The sequence below is a fragment of the Notolabrus celidotus genome, chromosome 14 (genome assembly GCF_009762535.1).
Source record: "Notolabrus celidotus isolate fNotCel1 chromosome 14, fNotCel1.pri, whole genome shotgun sequence".
NCBI lineage: Eukaryota > Metazoa > Chordata > Actinopteri > Labriformes > Labridae > Notolabrus > Notolabrus celidotus.
The window spans coordinates 21,988,629-22,009,445 of NC_048285.1; the positions used below are offsets into that span (position 1 = coordinate 21,988,629).

The following is a 20,817-nucleotide window of genomic DNA, read 5'->3' on the forward strand; positions in this document are numbered from 1 at the left end:
AATGAGCTGTGAAGCAAACGATGGAGATAAAATGAGAGACTTACAGATGTTATGATGAAACTTTGCATAAAAAACTTGGATCAATAGACTTTTTGTAAGACAGGCGGGTTACCTGTAGTGCTGAACACACAGATAATAATATCTAAACTGCTGTGCATTACCCTCAACTCTGAAGAGCTTTAAAACATGTGTGTTGACCAAATTGCCTCAAAACTGGCATCAAAACAAATTGGTTGTTGCTTTTTTCCCTACTCTGCTGTAATGAGGAAATCATTAAAAAACAAATGGTGCAATAAAAAAAGAATCACTGTAACACCATGATTAAAATATTTCATGCATTAATCCTGATATTTCTATCAGGTACAACCATTTTCTTTTTAGTGACCTGCCTCATGTATGCCATGATTTGTTCATTATCCCAGTTTCTAGTGCCAACATGTAGCTGCATTATTTCTGTAAATGAAGAAAGCGTATGCTTCAGCCATCAATTTTCTCAAAGTGCTTATGAGAAGGGTTTACTACCGTGCAAATAACGGCTGACTCCATCAGAGTGTGAGCCAGACCATTTGGCACTTTTCTCCGTTGACCTCTCCGGAGACCCTCTCATCTGTCTTATGACCAGTTTAATGCACAGAGCATGTTTTTCACAGCTTTACTGTTCATATGTCATGCAAACATACCTGAAAAAATACAGTAATGGATCAATAAGCTTAAGACAAAATCATCTTCATCTTAACCAATACTTTTTTTTATTACCCACATAAAATATAGACGTCAGAAGCCAAACATCTGCAGAGCTGTAGGCGAGAGTCTGCTCAGTGTCCAAAAGTGACATCACCAATCAGGTTATAGCCCAGCTACGGATTACAACTAAATTATGTCTATGTCATAGAGTTCAACTCCAGATATAACCTCAATAAAAGTCCCTTTTATGCTTTATTAAACCGCACTTATCTGCTCTTTGAACGCCTGTCTTTACTTATGAGAGGAAAAGCTGAAGTCATGGCCCTCGGACACAAAATGACCTGATTTAAGAATACAAGTTGTAATGAGTTAAATTCAAACACAAGTTCACCATCAGCTCTTCACTCTCGTTAGTGGCGTCAAGAAACCCCACGATGACCCCTCACCCTGAGTGCCGCCGCAGGGCTTATAGTAAACCTTAAGTTCAGGAAACAGGGATGTGCAATGGGGGGCATTAAATGATTTCATCTTTGGTGAAGTCAGAGATGATAGCTTCCTCACTTGTATAAATATTTAAGTAGATGAGCATTAATCCTGAGTCAGCGACTATTTTGGGAGCACAGAACAACGGAGGAGGGCGCGGACAGAGCAAGGTGGAAGATGAAACATGGGACGTGAAGCAAGTTGACAACTGAATTAAGAGGCTAATGTCCTATCCTGCCTGCACGAATGAAGTGAGAAATCTCTGCTCTCTCTGTTCCAACACATACTCCTGCTGGACTAGATCTTTCAGCGCACAGTAAGGGGAGCGGACAGTTTGATGTTGCTGTAACAAAAAAAATCCCCCCCTCACTCTCTGTGATATCTGACACAATAATCTGGGTACTTGTTTCCCTGGATCAATGTTGCACTGTGGGTAATCCATGCAAATGTGTCTGATGTATCATCAGTGTCTATGCATGACAAGCTGTCCCACTGTTATGAGGTCAGCATGCCAACATGGGGGCTTTGGAGAAGATGAAGAGATTATTTATGTAAGCATTGTTTGAATAAGTGAGTGAATGACTGAAGTTCATGGCAGAGAGTTGAATGAGACGGTTGCTACCATGTGTGCATGCTTCATCTGAAGATATTACATCTTGGTATCAGGACGTGTAGCTTAGCTTAAGACTGAAAACAGCCAGCCTGACTCTGTCTTAACCGGAGCCTCTATAGCTTTCTTCTTTACTTCGAACCACACGTTTTAGTTTGTGCTCTTAGTTTTTTGTCAGATCTTGATGTTATAGCTTTCACCTGCATTACAAGACAGCTCTGCATTGTTTCTTACCTTACAGTCCCATCATTGATGTAGCCTACAACTACATTTCTGATTTACTTATTTGTAGCAGTTTACTGACATGTGATATTAGATACTAAATCATAGACTATATATCATATCATATCATATCATATCAACCTTTATTTATACTCGAGAGATCATGGCGGGGCAACCCTCATTTACATATCGATATTTAGATAGAAACAACAATGCATCAAGATTACCAAAAGTCATAAGATAGGATATTTTTTTGATTTGGATATAAAAACAATTAAAAGATCAAATAAAATAATACAAATAGAAGAAGGAGTAGGGGATTGACTATAAAAGCACTAAAATAGGAAGGGCCGGTAGTTAAAATGATACAACAAATGTACACAGGTAAACCTAGCTAAAACAGTCGCAGAGTGGGGTTGAAAGGTTAGAACTTAAGATTCTTAAATGTCCATAAGGTAAAAGTGCATTTCAAGACGCTGCTGCAACTTGTTCCAGGAGTCAGGAGCAGAGAAACAAAAAGCATTTTTTCCGAGTCCTGACCGAACTCGAGGAACATGCAGAAGTAGCTGGTTTGAGGTGCGAGTCTGATATAAACAGTCTTGGTAATGAAGAAGTTCAGTAAGGTAGGTTGGTAATTTTTCTAAGACAGCTTTACAGATAAAGAGATTCCATAAACAACGGACGTAGTATCCGTGACGTCACCAATCTGTCCCTGAGCGCTGTTTTGAAGCCAATCGTCGGCGGAAGCCATATTGGAAATGCTGAACTTAACCTAACTCAGTGTGAGGTAAAGAGGCAGGGTTTGAGCCTCCTAGCCAACAGCTGCAGTGTTCCCGCATGTCAGTCAAGTCAGTCATGTCCTTAAATAGGCAAAACTGGTAATCTTAATATCTTCTGAACTGTTGCGTTAGAAAAAATTCACCCCCATACAGTGTGTGCTATGCTAGAGAAATTAGCTCTTCAGACTGAAGCCGTTTTTTGAACCAGGCTGTAAACATGACTATTACTGCTGCAAAGATTATCACATTTTTGAATTGGTGTCTATGTGGTTTCCGGTGTTTCTGCAGCCAGCCTCAAGCGGACGCTCACTGAACTGTAGTTTATAACACTTCTGCGTGGGCTTCATATTTTGAGACTGGAGGTTGCCGCTTGTGCTAAATACAGTGTACTGCCTGTTTAACACATAGGATCTCTTTTGGATCTATTGTATAGGTGTGACAGTGGGTTTTATTTAAGTAATATTTACAGACAGTGTAGCAAGGAGTCAGTAATTTAAAGGTTTTGTTGACACTTCAGCTTTAATTCCTACAAACTGAAGGATACAGGAAGTTAGACATCTCTCACTCAAAATTACAACCAGGGAAGTTAACATGAGCCTTTTATTATGGCTCAGTTTTCCCACTTTACTGAATGAAACAACGTGAAGACAGGATGCTAATTTAACCAGGAGCTATCTGTGGCTTTAAACTGTCCAGGTAATGTATATGACAGGTGTATCATCTTCTTATCTAAGCTGTAATGTTGAGCCTATTGATGCCAAGTCATGCAGTATTCATCAAATGTTCCCTTTCTGTCCCTCATAATGTACATTCCTCCACTCTTTTCATCCTCACTCTGCGTCTTCAGCCCTCCAGAGAAGTCAAACTCATTGTTAGCTGTCAGTGACTCATTTGTGAAGCTGGTCTCTGCACTTTATATTTACAACTAAGGCACTGTGGAGGCCTTTGAGACGCCTGCAGTCAAACAAGAGAGAGTAATTATGAGCGTTTTTTTATTTGACACCATATGGAGCTGCATTAGTCTTCCGCTACAGTGACACGCAATCAAATAAATCATCTGCACCACTTGTTTTAAATCACAAGATGAGCTTTTATCATATCTGTGTGATAATAATTCACAGCCGTCATCTTTTAGATTTCCTCTGAGGAAAAGAAGAGCCTATTTCGTGTTCCTCATGTCACATTTTGAGTGATAAAGGAGACATTTAAACACTTATCTGCTCTGTTATGGGGTGACAGCTTCCTTTTATGAGCATTCGATACAAAAGAGCTTAAATTAGGTTTTTAAGATGAAAAAAGGCTCAGAAAGAGAGAGAGAGATGATGAAGCAGCTGGTGGCAGGTTAAGGTGGAGTAAATGCTGTGTCATATCAGTGCAGACAAAAGGAGCATAAGCCCTGTCCCTCTTAATAACAGAGGAAATGCTTTGGGTGGAGCTATTCTTAGTGGGCCTGGAGAGAACTGTCCGAGAGCTGTGACGTCAGCGTGTGGGATCAGACTCCGCTCAGAGAATGTTTGTTGAAGGCAGTTTCATGTTGATGACTATGCACGCTTTATTAATCTCTGCAAATGAATCCGCCAAATTGTCTTCAGCTCTGTAAAGGGAAGACAGTGACAGGTGAAAGGAGTGATGTAGGGTGGAGGACTAGTGAAGGACGAGGGTCAAAGATGGAGGCGGTGTGTGAGGGATTGTGTGTCTGTGTGAGAGAACCAGCGAGAGTGATGGGTCTCCCCATCTGCCATTATCTTCCTGCAGAACTAATTACAAGGTGATGGACAGCAGACTAATCACCGGGGCCACGAGTGGCTTTAAATTAGCTGGATCGTAGTGTCGCGCCTGGTGTGATGAAGAGGGACAGGAGAGGAGGAAGAGGGGAGGGGGATGTGGCTCCAGAGGGAAGATGAGGTGATGTAGAGACTGAAAGGGAGAGATAAACACATATATCTTCAATACATATATTGTTTCATTATTCCCCCTCAGCTGTGTCTGGATTTTGTTTTGTCAGCCTCTATCTCTGTCCTCTCTTGCCCTCCTCGTCTCCCTTGTCTTGTTTTTAGCTTCCTGCCTTTTTTTCTCTCTCTGTGTCGCTCAAATCTCTCTTTCTTTTATTCCTCCGGGCTTTGGCGCTCTGTCAGCCAAATGAAAGCGAAGCGAGTCTGTGTGCAAGCTCTGTTTTTTCCAACATGATGCTTCAAGCAAACCAGTGGGGTTCCTTAGCATGTGTTAACCACTCCCACTCACCGCACCTCTCGTTAAGACATACAAGCGACGGATACACACACATTCACACGCTCTGATGGAGATGGCAGCTTTGCACCTGTTGGGTTTTTTTCTGGGTTAAGAACTCCTACTGCAATTTTAAATACATTTTCTACTTCAGTACCCTGTGTTTTGTCTACTCCTTCTTCCTCTGGGGTCCCTTAAAGAGTGAGATAGATACCAACACTCATGACACTGACACACTCAAAGCTAGTGTCCCAGTCTCAGCTCATTCCTCTGTCCCTGTCATGTCCCTCATTAGGACAAATCTATCTTGTCTGCACCACTAATTTCCTTTGTGCAGTCACATCCCATTATTTCTACTCTTTCCTCTTAACATGTAGCAATCAAAAGCTTTGAGAACACCGCATTTTAATCAGATCAAAAATCAGTAAGGCGTATCTGATTTTCTTTTAATATCAGATGAGGAATTGCCTCTCATAGAACAAAGCCAAAGTTCATCCAAGCAGACGTGAAGCTGGTAGGGTTTCAGGATCGTGCTCATGGACACTAAAGCAGCAGGCACATGATGGATTGTGTCCTTAATCACAGTTGCTCGTCATTTTATTAGCCTCACGGCTATATCTGCAATTATTTTCCAACTTAACTGCTTTAGTGATTTGCCTTGAAATATAAAAAAAGCGTCTCCCAGAGCCCAAGGTGGCTTTTTTTAAACCCCCAACCTCCACTTCAAACCCCAAAGATATTCGGTCGTGTCAAATAAAAGCAGCAAATCCTCATGTCTGAGAAACTGGTAGAAGAACGTGTTAAGCATCAGGCACTGGTGGCGAATAGATTGACAGTTAAGAATATTTGGTCCATAAATTATCAGTCCCTCCAGGAAGTTGTGATGCTGTGATTTAGAGAATTAACAATAAAATCGACCAGTCCTCTGCCGGTGAAGCCAATCACAGCCTTTGTTCCTAACTTTCCACCAACTATAAGCTGTTTCAGATGTGTGTCAGCTCTGTTCTCAGTGATGGTTTGTGAAGAGAGATAATACTTCCACTCATTCTTATTGATTTTGAAATAATGACTGCTAAAGTAAAAAACTGACTCATTGGGGGAAAGATTAAGGAGGACCCAAGTGCAGATTTTAAGATGGAAAGGTTTCAATAAACAAAAGAACAAAAGGTACAAACAAAACTTACTTAAATGTCCAAAAACTAAATCCAAAAGGAAACGCTGGGGAAACACATGGACACATGGAGTGACAAACAATGAGCCAACACAGGACAGGCGAAACAGAGGAACTAAATACACTGCGTAATCACCTCGGGTATGGAACACAGGACACAGGTGAAACTAATGTTGGTAATCAAAAAAGGAGGGAGACGCACAAGGGCAGGAAGTAAAACTAAGTAAACTTCAACTTCAACCCAAAGCTGCTTTGAGCAGAAGAGAGAAACAGACGCAAGATGTTGAGTTACATAAAGATGATGTAAAGAGAGCTAGCACCACTAATGAAAACAAAGAAGTGGAACAGAATTAATAGCATGTCAAATGTTGGTCTCTGTTCAATGACTTATCCTGAACCAGCACTGTTTTCAGTGAGGCAATAAAGAAAGATACGGATTGTGTGTGCTTGAGGCTTGCTGCAGAAACACCAGCAACCACATACACACCCATTCAAAGAAGACGATCTTTACAGCAAATAATGATGTTTACAGCAGGGATGGGCATTTCAAGCCAAAATACTATTCAATAATCATTGGCATCTATTCGCCGATTATTGTTTGAATTGTTTACATCAGGAACTGAAAAATTACTGCGAATGTCGCAATTTTTTTCATCTTCTTTTGCTATTTAATGAAGTTAGAATTCTTCTTCTCCTGTTACTTAACGCGGTTCTGTCTGGTGGGAATACCGTATTAGAACCGGGCACCAGTGAAAATGATGAAAAATTGTACTTTTAACCCTCCTGTTATGTTGTGGGTCAAATTGACCCTTTTTAGGCAATACATGTCTTCCAAACCAGCTAAAAGCAGAATAAAAACCTGGGCAGCATGTGACAGAAGGGGTGTCTAGTGTTAATATATCAACATCACTTCATAAAATTTTTTTAAAAATAAATATAAAATAAAATAAACAAAAATCAATGTCATAAAAAACTATTGTATTTATAGTTAGGGTGTTCCAATGTATATTAAAACAAGTTTTAATGTACATTTTAATGAAAAACGAGTGAGTTATCTTCATTGAACCATGATCTGTGAGAATCAAAGAACACCAATGGACTAAATATGGATTTAAATGGTTAGTAATGGAGTTAAAAATTAGATTTAAAAAAATGTGTATTGGGATTTTTTGGGGTTCGGACACTTTTGGATAATTAAATATGCCCCGGGTCAAATTGACCCAGGAACATTATTGCTGTTCCAGAGAAACGAACATAACAGGAGGGTTAAAATGAGAAAATATTGGAAGCATCTCCTCAATTTTTACAAAGTGAACGAATATTCAACTATTTGATAATCATTGCCCATCCCTAGTTATTACAGCCTTGTTCCAAAAGATCGGTGTAGGTCTGAATAGCTCAATTCTCTATCGGCACAAACAGTTGTTGCGAAGCGGCTGAAGGCCCGCCTCACCTCCAGGTCTTTGCCTCATACTACATCGACCGAAGATTGGTTGAGTTAGCATTTCTAATGTGGTTACCGCCGTCAATAAGCTTCAGAACTCTGCTTCAGAAACCTATGAATGTATTAAACAGACTATGATCTTGACACAAAAATAAACATTAAGTGATGTCAGAAGACAAACAGCCTGCTCAGCTAATAGATGGCTCTTATTGAAGCATTTGTCCCAGTCACTCACAGTTGATGTTTAATGTGTGTAACAGGAAATAAAGCCATAAAAAGTAGATTTCTTAGACCGCAAAAATCACAGAAAAAGTCTGAGGAAACCAGGACAGATTGTCCAATACACCAAATATTCCATCACGAGGCGAAAGTAATCATTTTTGCTCAACTTGACCTGTCGCAAGACACCGACGCCTTTTTTTAGCTCCTCGTCACAATACCTAAAATTCCTGCCATCTACAAAATCTATGAGAGGATGAGTGTGTGGTAGAAGAAAACTAAATCTATGATTGGATTTGGCAACAATTAAACACTTGTCGCAGGTTGTGACAGCTGTCTGTCTGTCTGTCTGTCTGTCTGTCTGTCTGTCTGTCTGTCTGTCTGTCTGTCTGTCTGTCTGCCTGCCTGCCTGTCTGCCTGTCTGTCTGTCTGTCTGTCTGTCTGTCTGCCTGTCTGCCTGTCTGTCTGTCTGTCTGTCTGTCTGTCTGTCTGCCTGTCTGCCTGTCTGTCTGTCTGTCTGTCTGTGTCCCTGCTGCCCTGCCCTGTTCCCATGAACCCGTCATTATCACACCCTTAATGCATCTCACCACACACTACATCTCCTCTAGCACGCCATCCATCTGCCTAATGGGCCAGAAGGGGTGCGGCCAGCCAGTCATCACTTGTGCACACTGCTTTTGTGTTTGCGAAAAGTGTGTGTTTGTACAGGCATGAATCTTTTGAAACCATTGTTAGCTTCGAAAAGTTCATTCAGAGTCGTCTGCTTGTGATCCTGTGTGTGTCTGTGTTGTGTTTTGTCGAGTTTTATCCATCCTGTGTCCACGCCCGATTGTTTGTTTTCCTTCGGCTGTGTTACTGTGGATATGCTGGTTCTTACTGCCTGTGGAAACTGTGTATCTGCTGAAGGCACTGTTAGTTTATGTATGTGTGTGTAATACCAGGCCTTTGTGTGTTTGTGCGTGAGTGCCGGTGAACTCTCTAACTGCGTCAGCCATTAAGCCATTATGGACTGTAACTGAATCCTCTGAAAGCTCCGCTCAGGTCCTCAGCTGCAGGGCCAAGATGGATGGGCGTGTGGTGGGATGAGAGTAGTCACGTCGTTGCTGTATGGTTGTAAAAACAAACAGAGAAGTGGAGTCTACATAGAAAGGTGTGCAGGAGAGGTGGAGGCCATCTGAGGTGATTCCCACTGTGCCAGAGACCAAAGATGGGGAAAACAGTTTTGACCTTGATGCTCTGCACTGAGCTGAGTCGTGATCGGAAAATAGGGGGATTGTCAGGGTTGACATGCTGTTGTGTGTGGAGATCAGTCTGATGATTATTGTAGCAACAGTCTTTATGTTATCTAGCTATTTCACACAAGAAAGGAATGTTAAGAGGAGGAAAACGGGACTGTGTAGCTGGAAAAATCAGCAAAATAGTCTCATTTGTGGAGCGCATGTGCAGAGAAAAAGGGTTGCAGCAAGATAAATACAGCTTATTAGCATCTTATGAATGTTGGTTGGACTAAGGAAAATATTAAACTGCTCTAAAGCATATCCTGTGGGGATTTTTTTTTACCAGAAGTAAAAGGTAAAAGGTGCATCATGCACACGTTATCTCTCTCTCTTATCATGGTTTACAGGCACACTTGTAAGGAAGCTATTATCAGTTATCGTTCATATTTTTAGATACACCTTACATTTTCTTAAAGGCCTGCGTCCAGGGAAGTCATACACTAAAAAAGGGATATTTCCTTTAATTATCCCACAGATATGTTTGTTGACATTTTGTTAAATGTGCGAACAACACAAAACCAAGAGAGCACACAGACAGAGTGACACACAACAACAACAACAACAACAACAACAACAACAGTGCAGGTTAAATTAAAATTTAAATGTTATGGGGCGCTGGCGGCCTAATGGTCTAAGCGCCCCACATACAGAGGCTACAGTCCTTCCCCGCTCTCTGCTCCCCACATTTCCTGTCTCTCCTCAGCTGTCCTGTCATAAAGGCAAAACCCACCCAAATAATTAAGAAATTAAAATATTTAAATGATATAGAGAAGTGTATGCAAAATACAAATAATATATGTAAAAATAACAATAGCAAAATAAATAAGTGATTAAAAAAAATACAAAAATTAAATTAAATAATCAAATTAAAAATAAAAATTATTAAAAAATAAAATTATTACACCTTATCTGGCAGAGTTTATCATGAGCAAATTATCAGGTCTGTCCAGAAGAGGTCATTGTGTATCCACTATTATTGTTCTTTTTCACAATTGCTGGTAAATTTAAATTATCAGAGAAGTGTGGACACCATAATGGATGAACAAAATCTGATCCATGGTCTATGACCCGACCTTCTTTGGACTCTTATTCCAGGATGGCTGATGTTGTGTTCTCTTTTTTGGGCTCAAAACAAACAAAACTGGAAGGACTTTTGTTTTTACTTTAACTAATTTTGATGCTGTTGTATCTACCTGTCCATTCCAAATAAAGTTACAATAAAAAATTAATTAATTAATTGTTATTGGTCAGTCTGCCACCCTCAACATCACTTCACTTCACTTTAATTCTTAATCAGTATTTACCATGCCAGTAAAACAGGAAGAGGGTGCCATGAGGAATCCTGAATAAAAGGCCAGGTGTCTCCTGAGAATGCTTAGCGTAATTACAACAAGTTGAACTTGATTTGACGCTACAGATAACAATAAAAGTCTTTTTAAAAGGAGCGAGTTAAAGGTAAGGATGGTTTGATAAAATTAGTTTAAATGTTATTGTACTCACAGAAAAACGTTGTCTCTAAAAAACCCTCCCCCTTATTTTAATTGCCTGTGAAAAAGCAAAGTTCATGTGCACAGCTGTGACGCTTCAGGCAGTGATTCACAAGCACATACAACACACATGATAGCTGCCTGCTTCAGCACGACACACAACTTCAGCCACTATACCAAAACACATTGATTGCTATTGAATGGCTGCGTCCCCTGATGTCCACCATGAATTATTTAGTGTTTTGCACTTGGCTTGTTGACGGGCAAGGCCAGACCATCTACTGTTTGTCTCTGAAGTTCAGGGTGAGACGACACCTAAAGGAACACTAACTGCGTTTCACATGCCCCCCCCTCTCCTCTTCTCCTTGCCCTTTACCCTCCTACAGGTCTCACCTCTTCTTCTCTGTTATCTACAGACCTGATCACCCTCCTCCCTCTACTGCCGCCATGCCCCTCACCCCTCACCCTTCTCCCTCTCCCCTCCCGTCTCTCACTCCTGACTCACCCTGCCTCTCGGCTAATAGCGCCTGACTCATGTTATTCACAGAGCTGTCTGTGTAACAAGGGCAGACTCAGAGGAGAGAGGGAGGAAGGAGGGAGGGTTGAGGAGGAGTCAGAACAGGGAGGAAAGGGCAGCAGGGGTACAAGAAGTGATGAAAGGAGGTACGTTTTGATAAATCTTCTCATAGATTAAGACTCTGTGAGGAGGGAGAAAAAGAAGGGAGAAGTAAAAAAGGAAAATCAGGAGTGCTTGTGATCACCGGAGGAGTTGATATCTGATCTACCAGCAGGCTCTGAAAAACGTTGGTCGACTAAAAGCTTTGTGTGTCTTTACTAATGAAGTTATTCCAACCTTTGCAAAGTGCTCGACACATCGATACGACTGATTATTACTTTAAAATAAAATTCAATGGCACTTTATGCTGTTTTTAAAGTAAAGGACCACTCTGCTCAGGTTAAGATGTATCTGTTGCTCACCTGATCCCTGCATCCTTCCCTTTCTTCCTTTCCACATCTGTAAACTCAGAGAAATGAGACTTACACATCGGAGTGTGGAGTCCATCACACTCAGGCTGAATTTTCCTCCATTCTTCTGTTTAGCATGTAGAGACATTACTCTCCTGCCCCAGGGCTCAAACTGCTTGCACGATTTTTTGTGTCTTCTGCACACTGTGAGACATTCGTATTGGCTATTTATAGTCAGCTCACTGCCATCCTGAGGAAGCACAGCAGAGGCTAAATTTCACCATGGCTCTATTAAAAGGCTCAGAGTAAGATGTCAGCAAAAATATTCCCGTCTTTGTTTTACACTCACTTGGGATGTGCTCAAGGTGTTTGAGCAGACATAATCATTAAAGCTATTATTACCATACATTTTTAAGCACTTTCAAACTTCTAATGTGTTCCCCCCTCCTCCTTCTCCTTCTTGCAGCGTGCCTGCTGCAGTCAGAGCTGGTGAACTATGAGCGGGTGAAGGAGTACTGTCTGAAGGTGCTGAGCCATCAGAGAGACCACTTCAAGGCCATGTACCGAGCCGGCATCGCCTTCTATCACCTGGGTGACTACGAATGTGCCCTGCGCTACCTGCGTGACGCCAAGAACCGTGAACCCACAGGTGAGAATAACTGTGAGAAAGTACCTCTGGTCTTTGCAAAAGTAGCTGATGCTGATTTATATTGATTAATGATTGTTCTGTGGATTAAGTGAGGGACAATGTATGGTTAACAGATAGTTATGGGAAATAGAGACCCTTCACGGTGGACAAGACCTGTCTGCTTCGCATCAGGATCGTGTCCACCCTGTCTGGATTCTATTTCCCATAACTACCTGCTAACCACACATTGTCCCGCTTACTACAGGGCTACTATAAATACAAACACGTTGTCAAAAAACCTTGATTAAAAGATAATTTTATTGATTTAAATTGATATATGTATACACGGTGATGGATTCTTATCTGCCTGTTGCAATTGATTTAACATGAAGCTGTCCTCATTCAGCTCTCCCTCTTCTCTGAGCTCTGCGGTTCACACCACTTTAAAGATAAACGAGGCAAAAGTCACACATTTGAACACTGCTGTTATCATCACCACCACTCAGGGTTTAAGTTTCTTTGTAGCAACTGGTAACTCAAAGTTGTTCTCACCTGTTCTGCTCGTTGCAAGGAATGCTGGACAGGATCCAAGATGTAAATATCCTTGTTGTTTAGCCAGCCGCATTAGCATGCTAACTGTTTTGATGCGAATGTAAAATAACAGTTTTACCTCACCAACATGCAGAAGCAAAATGTGCCTGAACTCTTTTCCGCGGATTGATCTGATGTGACGTGTGATCAGTTTGCCTCTAATATGGGGTTGCTCATATGAGTGAAAGTTAATAACTATTGTTAAAGGGTTGTCAAGGGGTTTTGACCAATCAGAATCAAACATCTTACACAACCGGACGATCATTAAAGTTAGGGTTGGTAACCACGGAAAACTAGCATGAATTTGAATGTAGCTGCTTCACGACCATATAACTGTGACTGATTCAAACCGGTCCTCAGCACATTGTTTGTGTTTTGCACTACGTCAACTCATGTCTCACTCAGCGGTAAGAAAACACCAAAACATTATCATAGTGAAAGTTAAAAACACAAACAAACAGGAAATGTACGCTTTTCAGGAGGTGGGCAGAACGGCAGGACGGGATTTGATTGGTTTTATATTTTGGCTCCTGATGGCAGGGATTGGTTGGTGTTTTCCCAGGTTTACTCCGGCTTTAGATAGCTTTAGATATGTATTGATTGCCATCAGGACATAAAGATCATTTTAACCAGTATAACAAAAAGTGTATCTAAATCTGACTACCAACCCCAGCTTTAAGAAAGCCGGGTTATAAGTGAGGGATAATGTATAGTGAGCAGGTTGTTATGCGAATTAGAGACATGACAGGGCGAGCAGGACCCTGACACAGAGCAGGGGGGTTTGGTAGCACTTCAATGGCAATGAATTCACATCAGCCTACTTGTTGGACAAAGTGGTATTAAACTGAACATCATCCTGCTTATTGTGATAACTCCCTGAAATGATCTCTACCTTTGAAGGGAACATTGGAAAAGGTGAACAGGACTTCTGCAGGAATATTTCTATTGATACACCTGTCCTTCACAACTGTCCTCACCTGTCCCTTTTATTGTGACTTTGCAGCTCACACAAAAAAAAATCTCAACTTTTAACATTAACTTGTTTCACTATGGCCTGTGGTTTAAGTTACTTTGTATCAATCAGCAGCTTAGAGATGCATTCAACATCTCTGCTGTTGTTGCCTGGATTGCAGGACAGGATCTAACATTTAAATTTGTTATGATGCTTTGACCAATCACAATCAAGTATTTAACACAGCTAGGTAATAATGTACTGTAAATAACATTGGGGAAGAGACATTTTGCCCAAAAAATATTCACAAGATGATTTAGTTTTGTATAAATCATACATTTTCTATGCCATAATCTTTAAAGTGGATGTTTTTCAGGTTCTCTCTTCAGGTTTTTATTCTTGACAGCAGAACAGGCTTTCCATCTCCACCTACATGTTCATGCTTTATGCGTCAACATGTCTGAATCAAATAAGAACATTTTGGATCCCTTCTATCTGGTCTTTGATCCAACATTCCTCAAACAGCTGACAGCCATGCATTAATGTTTCTTAAAACACTGACTAAAATCCTGCATTCACTTAAAAGCCTTTCGTGTTCCCTGATGAGTTTCTCAAAACCATAGTAATGATTCAATTGATTCACATGTCAAACACATCACAAGCACCCCTGAGACTTTATCTGTTGATTGCCTCCCCATCCTCTAAAAACATTTGTACGGCTGAATGTTGTGATAACTTCAAAGCACTGTTTACATTCATATTTAATGGTCTTTGCTCCTCCTGCAATTGTTACCTCATTACTGCAATTTCCCTGTTGACACTGGAGTTGTTGCCACCAGCAGGACTGTGTACCTGGTGGCAACACATTGGAAAAGAAACATATAGGTCATCTCTTCTCTAATGAGCCACGTGCCCCAGAGTCAACAAGCTTGGCTGTTTAGAAAATCAAAACAAAGCAAGCTCAGTTTTTCAATTTCAGGTATTGTGTGTTTGTACAAGCAGGTCATTTCCTCTGCATGTTCTGCCTGCAGGGCATCATGGGATAAGTAGTCGATCCCCTCTTAAGAATATTCAGTTTGGTGCTTTTCCTTTCCTCACATTTATTAGACACTTTCTTAAATGTCAATGGAGGAAAGAAGTGAGTCTATCATATGTCTTTCAGAACCTGGTATACTTTTTAGCTCAAAGTCATTTCTGTGCTTCACTTATTGGACTTGAAAGCAGCCTGAATTTAACTGCATCACCAGAGGAGATTGCATTGACTGAAGCAGAGATGTAACTCCTCCTTTTATTTCAACCTTCCTGACTCATTCCCCCGTTTTCTGTCTCCATCACAGACACCAACGTGCTGCGGTACATCCAGCTGACGGAGATGAAGATGAGTAAGAGCGGACAGCGGGAACGAGAGAGCGGCAAAGAGACCCAGGGCTGACGCTCGACCTTTCCACCCTCCCTGCCCCTCGACTTTTGACCCTCCAAGCAGTCCCTACATCAACCCCCCCTTCTCTCTCTCTCCACCTCCTTTATCGACTCCTGACAGCAGCACAGCCCCGCAGACAGAAGAGACAGACCCAAACACCCGCCAGCGATGGGAAACAACGGGAGACATATCAAAAGCCGTCTGCAAACCGACGTCCTCTTTCCTTCTCTTTCCTCTTCTTCTCCCTCTTCCTCCCTCTGGTGCTGTGCTTCCTCTCCCTCGATACAGACAGTTGTGCAAACATCAAAAAAACATCAAAAAACAAGGAAAATGCTGTATTATACTCATACGAAACAGTCAATGTGGTGGAATGACAAAGGAGCTTCAAACATACATATGAATAATGGACATTTGCGTGATTTAGTTCATGTTTTAAAGACATAAGATGCATTTTGTTTCTGCTTTCTTGCTCTCTCTTTCTCTCTGCCTTCTCTCTCCGTCGTATCTTGAACTCTTGAGGAGAATATCAGGGGGGTGGGAAGCTTTACCACGCTGGGAGGAGGGCAGGGGACCATGAGGAGTGTGTGTGACACATATCAAGACCATAGCCCAAATTTGATTGTACATCCCTCTTCTCCGACAGGGCTCACTCAGACCCCTTACCCACACTTTGGGACAGACTAACACCAGAAATCTTTCATCCATCGCTCTTCGTTTGACTCTTTCTTTCCTGAATTTCCTGAATTTGTGGACAGTTTTTTCTTTTGATTCAAGGGCTAATTCAATTGTTTCTGTTTTTAGAGATATTATTTGGCTTTGTGCGGTCATTTTGTAGTAAGTAATGGATATTTATAGCATCTGTGCGCGCAGCACAACGACACAATCCTCCAGCAGTTCCTGCTGTTACCAGGTGTGGTCATGTGGAAACTTCTGTCTTGAATCTGTCGCCCCTCCAAAGTCATGTGTCGATGTTGATGTTGTTCAGACTATCGAAGCCCCTCCCTCCTTTCCTCCCTTCCTCTCTGTTCTCCTGTTGATGATGTCACTTCGGAAAATAGCCAATGGGATCGTGTTCCATCAACCGCAGTTGGCTGGATGGAAATCACTCTAAAGTTTTGCACCGAGAAACGCTTTATGATTTCTAAACGGAGGTCCAACCTTTTATGGCTAATGCTGAAGGTTTCCCAGACATCGATAACACACCGTGGAGTCTTAGTGCAGGGAAAACAATCACACACGTCGGCCCTGGGCCCTGGCAGACTACACCGCCATGTTTAAGCACTCAGCTTTAGTGCTCTTTAACAAGAGTGTGCCATTTGAGATTTCCTCCTCCTTACTTTATCTATGTTTGAAAATTGCTCCCAGCATAGCGATGTTAGGACAGAGAACACAGCGTTTAGCGTTAGACACCACTATGAGGATACGGTTTGTGGATGTACGTGGCTAGCTGTCAAAAGATACATGAATCATTTGCTGCCGCTTCTCTTGTGACTTGTGAAGCCATTGATAATGCGAACATTGCTTTTAAGATAGCTTTACCACAGGCTGTTCCGCGGAAGGTTGGATTGACGATTTGTGAAAGCATGACCTGAATTCCCCTCTCTCTGATGCCATGAGAATGTTTCCCCTCTTGCATGTGATGTGCGGCTGCTGAGAGTTACTTCAGATGTATGGGACAGGGATTATATCTGCTCTATTGCTTTCCATCATGGCATGCCGCTACACTGTTTGCTCATGCCTCGATTTTAGCATTCTGCCCTTTATAAACACAGAAGGTGGTGACAGCCTGTGATTGCAACATCAGAAGAGGTATCAAATAAATCTAGAAATCAGTCCTTAATGAAATAGGGTCACCTTCTGCCTTGGCCAAGGTGAGAAATAAGAGGTAATCCCTCTGCTTAGGAAATTCAAAAAAAGGGATGGAAGAGAAAATCAAAGAAATATGCTGTGGAAGATTTCCCCTCCCCATTTTTCCAGTGACCTGCAAGGAGGTAAATAGGTACCTAAGTGTGTCAATGGGACTCTGGAGAGACGGCACCATAAGTTGAGGAGACCGGCATGATGCAGAGAGGCTCCAGTGGAGGGAGAAGTAGGCCATCATTAGCCCCAGTGAAGCAGCTGCAGCAGAGACTCGAGAACACAAACAGAAAAGAGAGCAGAGAGTTTTTAATAACCAAGTATAACAAGGCCGAGCATATAGACTTATTGATGAAGAGCCATCTGCCTGGAACAGGATGGGTCAAGAAATGATGGGAGTGATGAAGGCACGGCCAGCAGCTTGTTAGCTTAGCACAAAAAGGGTAAACAGAGGGAACAGCGAGACTGGCTCCGTCCAAAAACAACCAAATCCACGTTCCAGAACCTCAAAAGCTAAAAAATGAACACCATTTAAAATCTAAGTAAAATCTGTATTAATAGCAAGCAGCAACCCTCCGGTCTAAAAATATGAGTCCAATGCAGAAGTGCTAAAAACTGCAGTTCATCGAGGATCCACTTGAGGCTGGCTCCAGAAGTACCGGAGACCACATACACACCAATTCAAAAAAGCAGATCTTTACAGCAGAAATAAACATGTATACAGCCTGGTACAAAAGACCAGTGTAGTATGGATGGCTCATTTCTCGGGTGAATTTTTTTCTAACTCAGCAACTTCGAAGTTATTGAGATTACGAGTCTTCTAATGAGAGGCACAGCTGACTTGATTGGTAGGCAGGAACACTGTAGCTGTTGGCTAGGAGGCTCAAAGCCCGCCTCTTTACGTCACAAGCAGTGTGTGCAGCAATATGGCTGCTGCCGCCAATTGGCCTCAAAACAGCACTTCAGAAACAGATGGGTGACGTCACGGATACTACGTCCATATTTTATACAGTCTATGATTAATACACAAGATTAATGAGACATTTAATGAAATCTGTTTTTAAACTTTTTCACTTAAGGTGTCCTAGTTCTTGCCGAATTAAACAAATCTGGTTCTGATTACCGGACAGTGACTGGACAAGTGCCCTTAACTTAAAATAATATCTCAGAGAACAAATCATAAGTCGTCTTAAGCAATTATCCCACTCAAAAAAGCGTGTGATTATGAGTCAGAGATTTAATCAGCATCGCTCAGCTAAAAATGTCAGACGCATGGGCCTTCCTCACTCTTAATGTGCCTCTCCTCCTCTCCTCCTCTCTTCCTCTGGTGTCCCAGAGGAGATAAATCAACAAAAACAGCAGCGAGGAATGGCACCTGCAGGCTCGGTCTCCATGGCTGCCTGGGCTGAGTCTATTCACCCGTGGGCCTCTCGAGGATCGGTCTCCTCCCGTGGTCGTCTCTCCACAGCACCAGTCTGCCATCTTGTTTTTGTCTCACTAAGCTAAGTCATCCTAGCTTAGCATGTGCTCTGGCCGTCTAGGGGATAAGAAGCTGCACATGAAACAGTTTCATTTCAGGCTGATCAGTTCTTCATCGATGCCGGAGCTGACTCCGAGGCTGTTAGTGCGCGAGCTGAAACATGCTGTCTTTGCCAAAAAGAAACATCAGATCTCTCCATCAGTGTAGCTTTGAAAACAAACAACAAAAAGCACAACAAAAAAGAGACAGAAAAGTCAAACTGGCTGTGTTTTTTTTGCTCTTTTTGCTTTGATGTCATTTGAGGTAAATGTTTGTCAAATGTCAGAGTAGTTTTTGTGAATATATGATACAAATGTACAAAAAAATAACAAAAATGGAAAGTTTTATGGTCGTGAAAAGCTTTACTTTACTGAATTACTTTATCAACGGAAAAGAAAAGCAGGAGATAGAAAAGAGAATTTTACTAAAGCTCTTCCTCAGAGCTGCTTTGTAACTGTGTCTGTATTTGTTGGTATATTTCTGTTGACGTCCCTTTTCGTCAAAGGGATCAAGAACCGACTTGGAGTGTGTGCATTGCCTTTGACGCCCCCCCCCCCCCCCCCCCCCCCCCCGTCCCTCCAAACGTTTTGATGACCTTTGACCTTACTCGTCTGTTTCTGCACAGTGAGACGCAGGAGTGGATGAAAACTCTGAGGAACTCATACCAGAGCGCAGAGCTGCTCCTCACAGCCACAGATCTCCATCACGCTTTCATGGAGAGAAACAAAAACACAGACATGAAGCTGGGGACGTCCAAGCTATGACTGCGTTTTTGTCCCGCCTCACTCCCAAGAGGCCTTTTTCCATTCAACATCCAAACATCACAGGCCTCCATCACTGGTTTTACTGAACTGCTAGCCCGGGAATGCACTATTGATTGGTTAATGAAGATTATGAATAAAGTTTCAAACAAGAGGAACCCTGTTGTTGTTGTTGTTGTTGTTGTGTTTTCAGAACAAAGTCATGCTCAGGTCTCCATAGAGAGCTGTATAAAGTCTTTCAAACTGCCTTGAGTGATGTCACTTGAGCCAATTTGAGTTAAAAATTAAAAGTGTAACAATGAAAATAAATCAGTTGCTGTGCAGATAAAATTAAGAGATTTCACCCAACATCTGCAGCTGCTCCTCATCCCTGCTTAGAGCTAACGAATAAAGGGTATTTTAAGTGTGATAAGCATAAAACAGCCACTTCTGCACATCATGATGCATTGTGGGTAATGTATGCACCAAGTTTCCACACAAAAGAACAATCTGTGGACAAGAAAATACACATATTTGGATCAGCTGCATGACGTTTTTAACTTCAAAATGATCTAAACTGCAAAGTACTGTAAAGGGACACATGTCCAATTTTACCTATTAAGATGAAGAAGAAGGAGTATGTCCTATTTCGCCTTAGAGAAGCTTCCTGAAGTCTGACAAAATACAGATTGTACATCATAAAAGTTGATTCCTGGATTGATTTTAGGCCGATCATATAACCTGAGCATCACCTTTTTTAGGTTGCCAAAGCTCATTCTGCTACTTTTATTTCTTGGCACTTGAAGGACGTCTTGTCCCCGCTGGATAAAAGGTTGGATACTTCATTGATCTTGACATCACACAATTGTTGTTTCATATTCTAATATTCTAACCCTCAAAGCTCCTGTGAGCAGAAACCAATAAAATACTTTTACTTGGCCACTCCTACCTGCAGCCTCCCTCTGAACATCCTTCACTCTCTGCCTCTTATCTGGGATCTGCTTGATCAGAACTGCAGCTTAGAAAAAGTCATTTCTGGACATCCATTGTCACCAAATCTTCGAGTACTATACTTACAATGCACAGAAGCTTTCAGAACAAGACTTCCAAGGTGCTTTTAGATCCAAAGAAGATTTCAGACAGAGGTTTAAGGCAAGGAATGATATCTTGTTCACATCTAAGTATAAGCACAAACTGGCTGACAATCTGGTCAGGGGTTCACTTGAAACTTTCCTCTGTCCAACTCTCCTATTACACCTATTACATCCCTCCTTGTCCTCTCTGAAGTGCCAACAAACACAATCACACCTGACTCTTTCTATAACTATGACATGAGTGCTCCCTGCTACAAAGGAGGGAGAAAGAGAAAAAAGCTGTGAGTAAATAAAAGCAAAAATTGTGGAGAAATCCATGAAGGGGAACGACAGAGAGGGCCATAAACATGTGAGAAAATAACTGCTGTTGTTGAGGACAAAAGACAGAGAAAGCACACAGTGTCTTCTCAGCAGACAAAACACTGGGCTGCTTCTTTAACACCTCTCT

The 20,817-nt window shown here is 41.7% G+C and overlaps 1 protein-coding gene across 1 annotated transcript in view; it reads left to right on the forward strand.

Annotated features, from left to right (window-relative positions):
- ttc9b (tetratricopeptide repeat domain 9B) overlaps positions 1-19,454 on the forward strand; it is a 32,782-nt gene extending 13,328 nt beyond the window's left edge. The window contains exons 2-3 of the mRNA XM_034700408.1: positions 12,035-12,217; positions 15,077-19,454. Coding sequence (XP_034556299.1) covers positions 12,035-12,217; positions 15,077-15,171 — 278 coding nt within the window. The 3' untranslated portion in view covers positions 15,172-19,454. The remainder of the gene's footprint in view (positions 1-12,034; positions 12,218-15,076) is intronic.
- Positions 19,455-20,817: the final 1,363 nt, after the last annotated feature.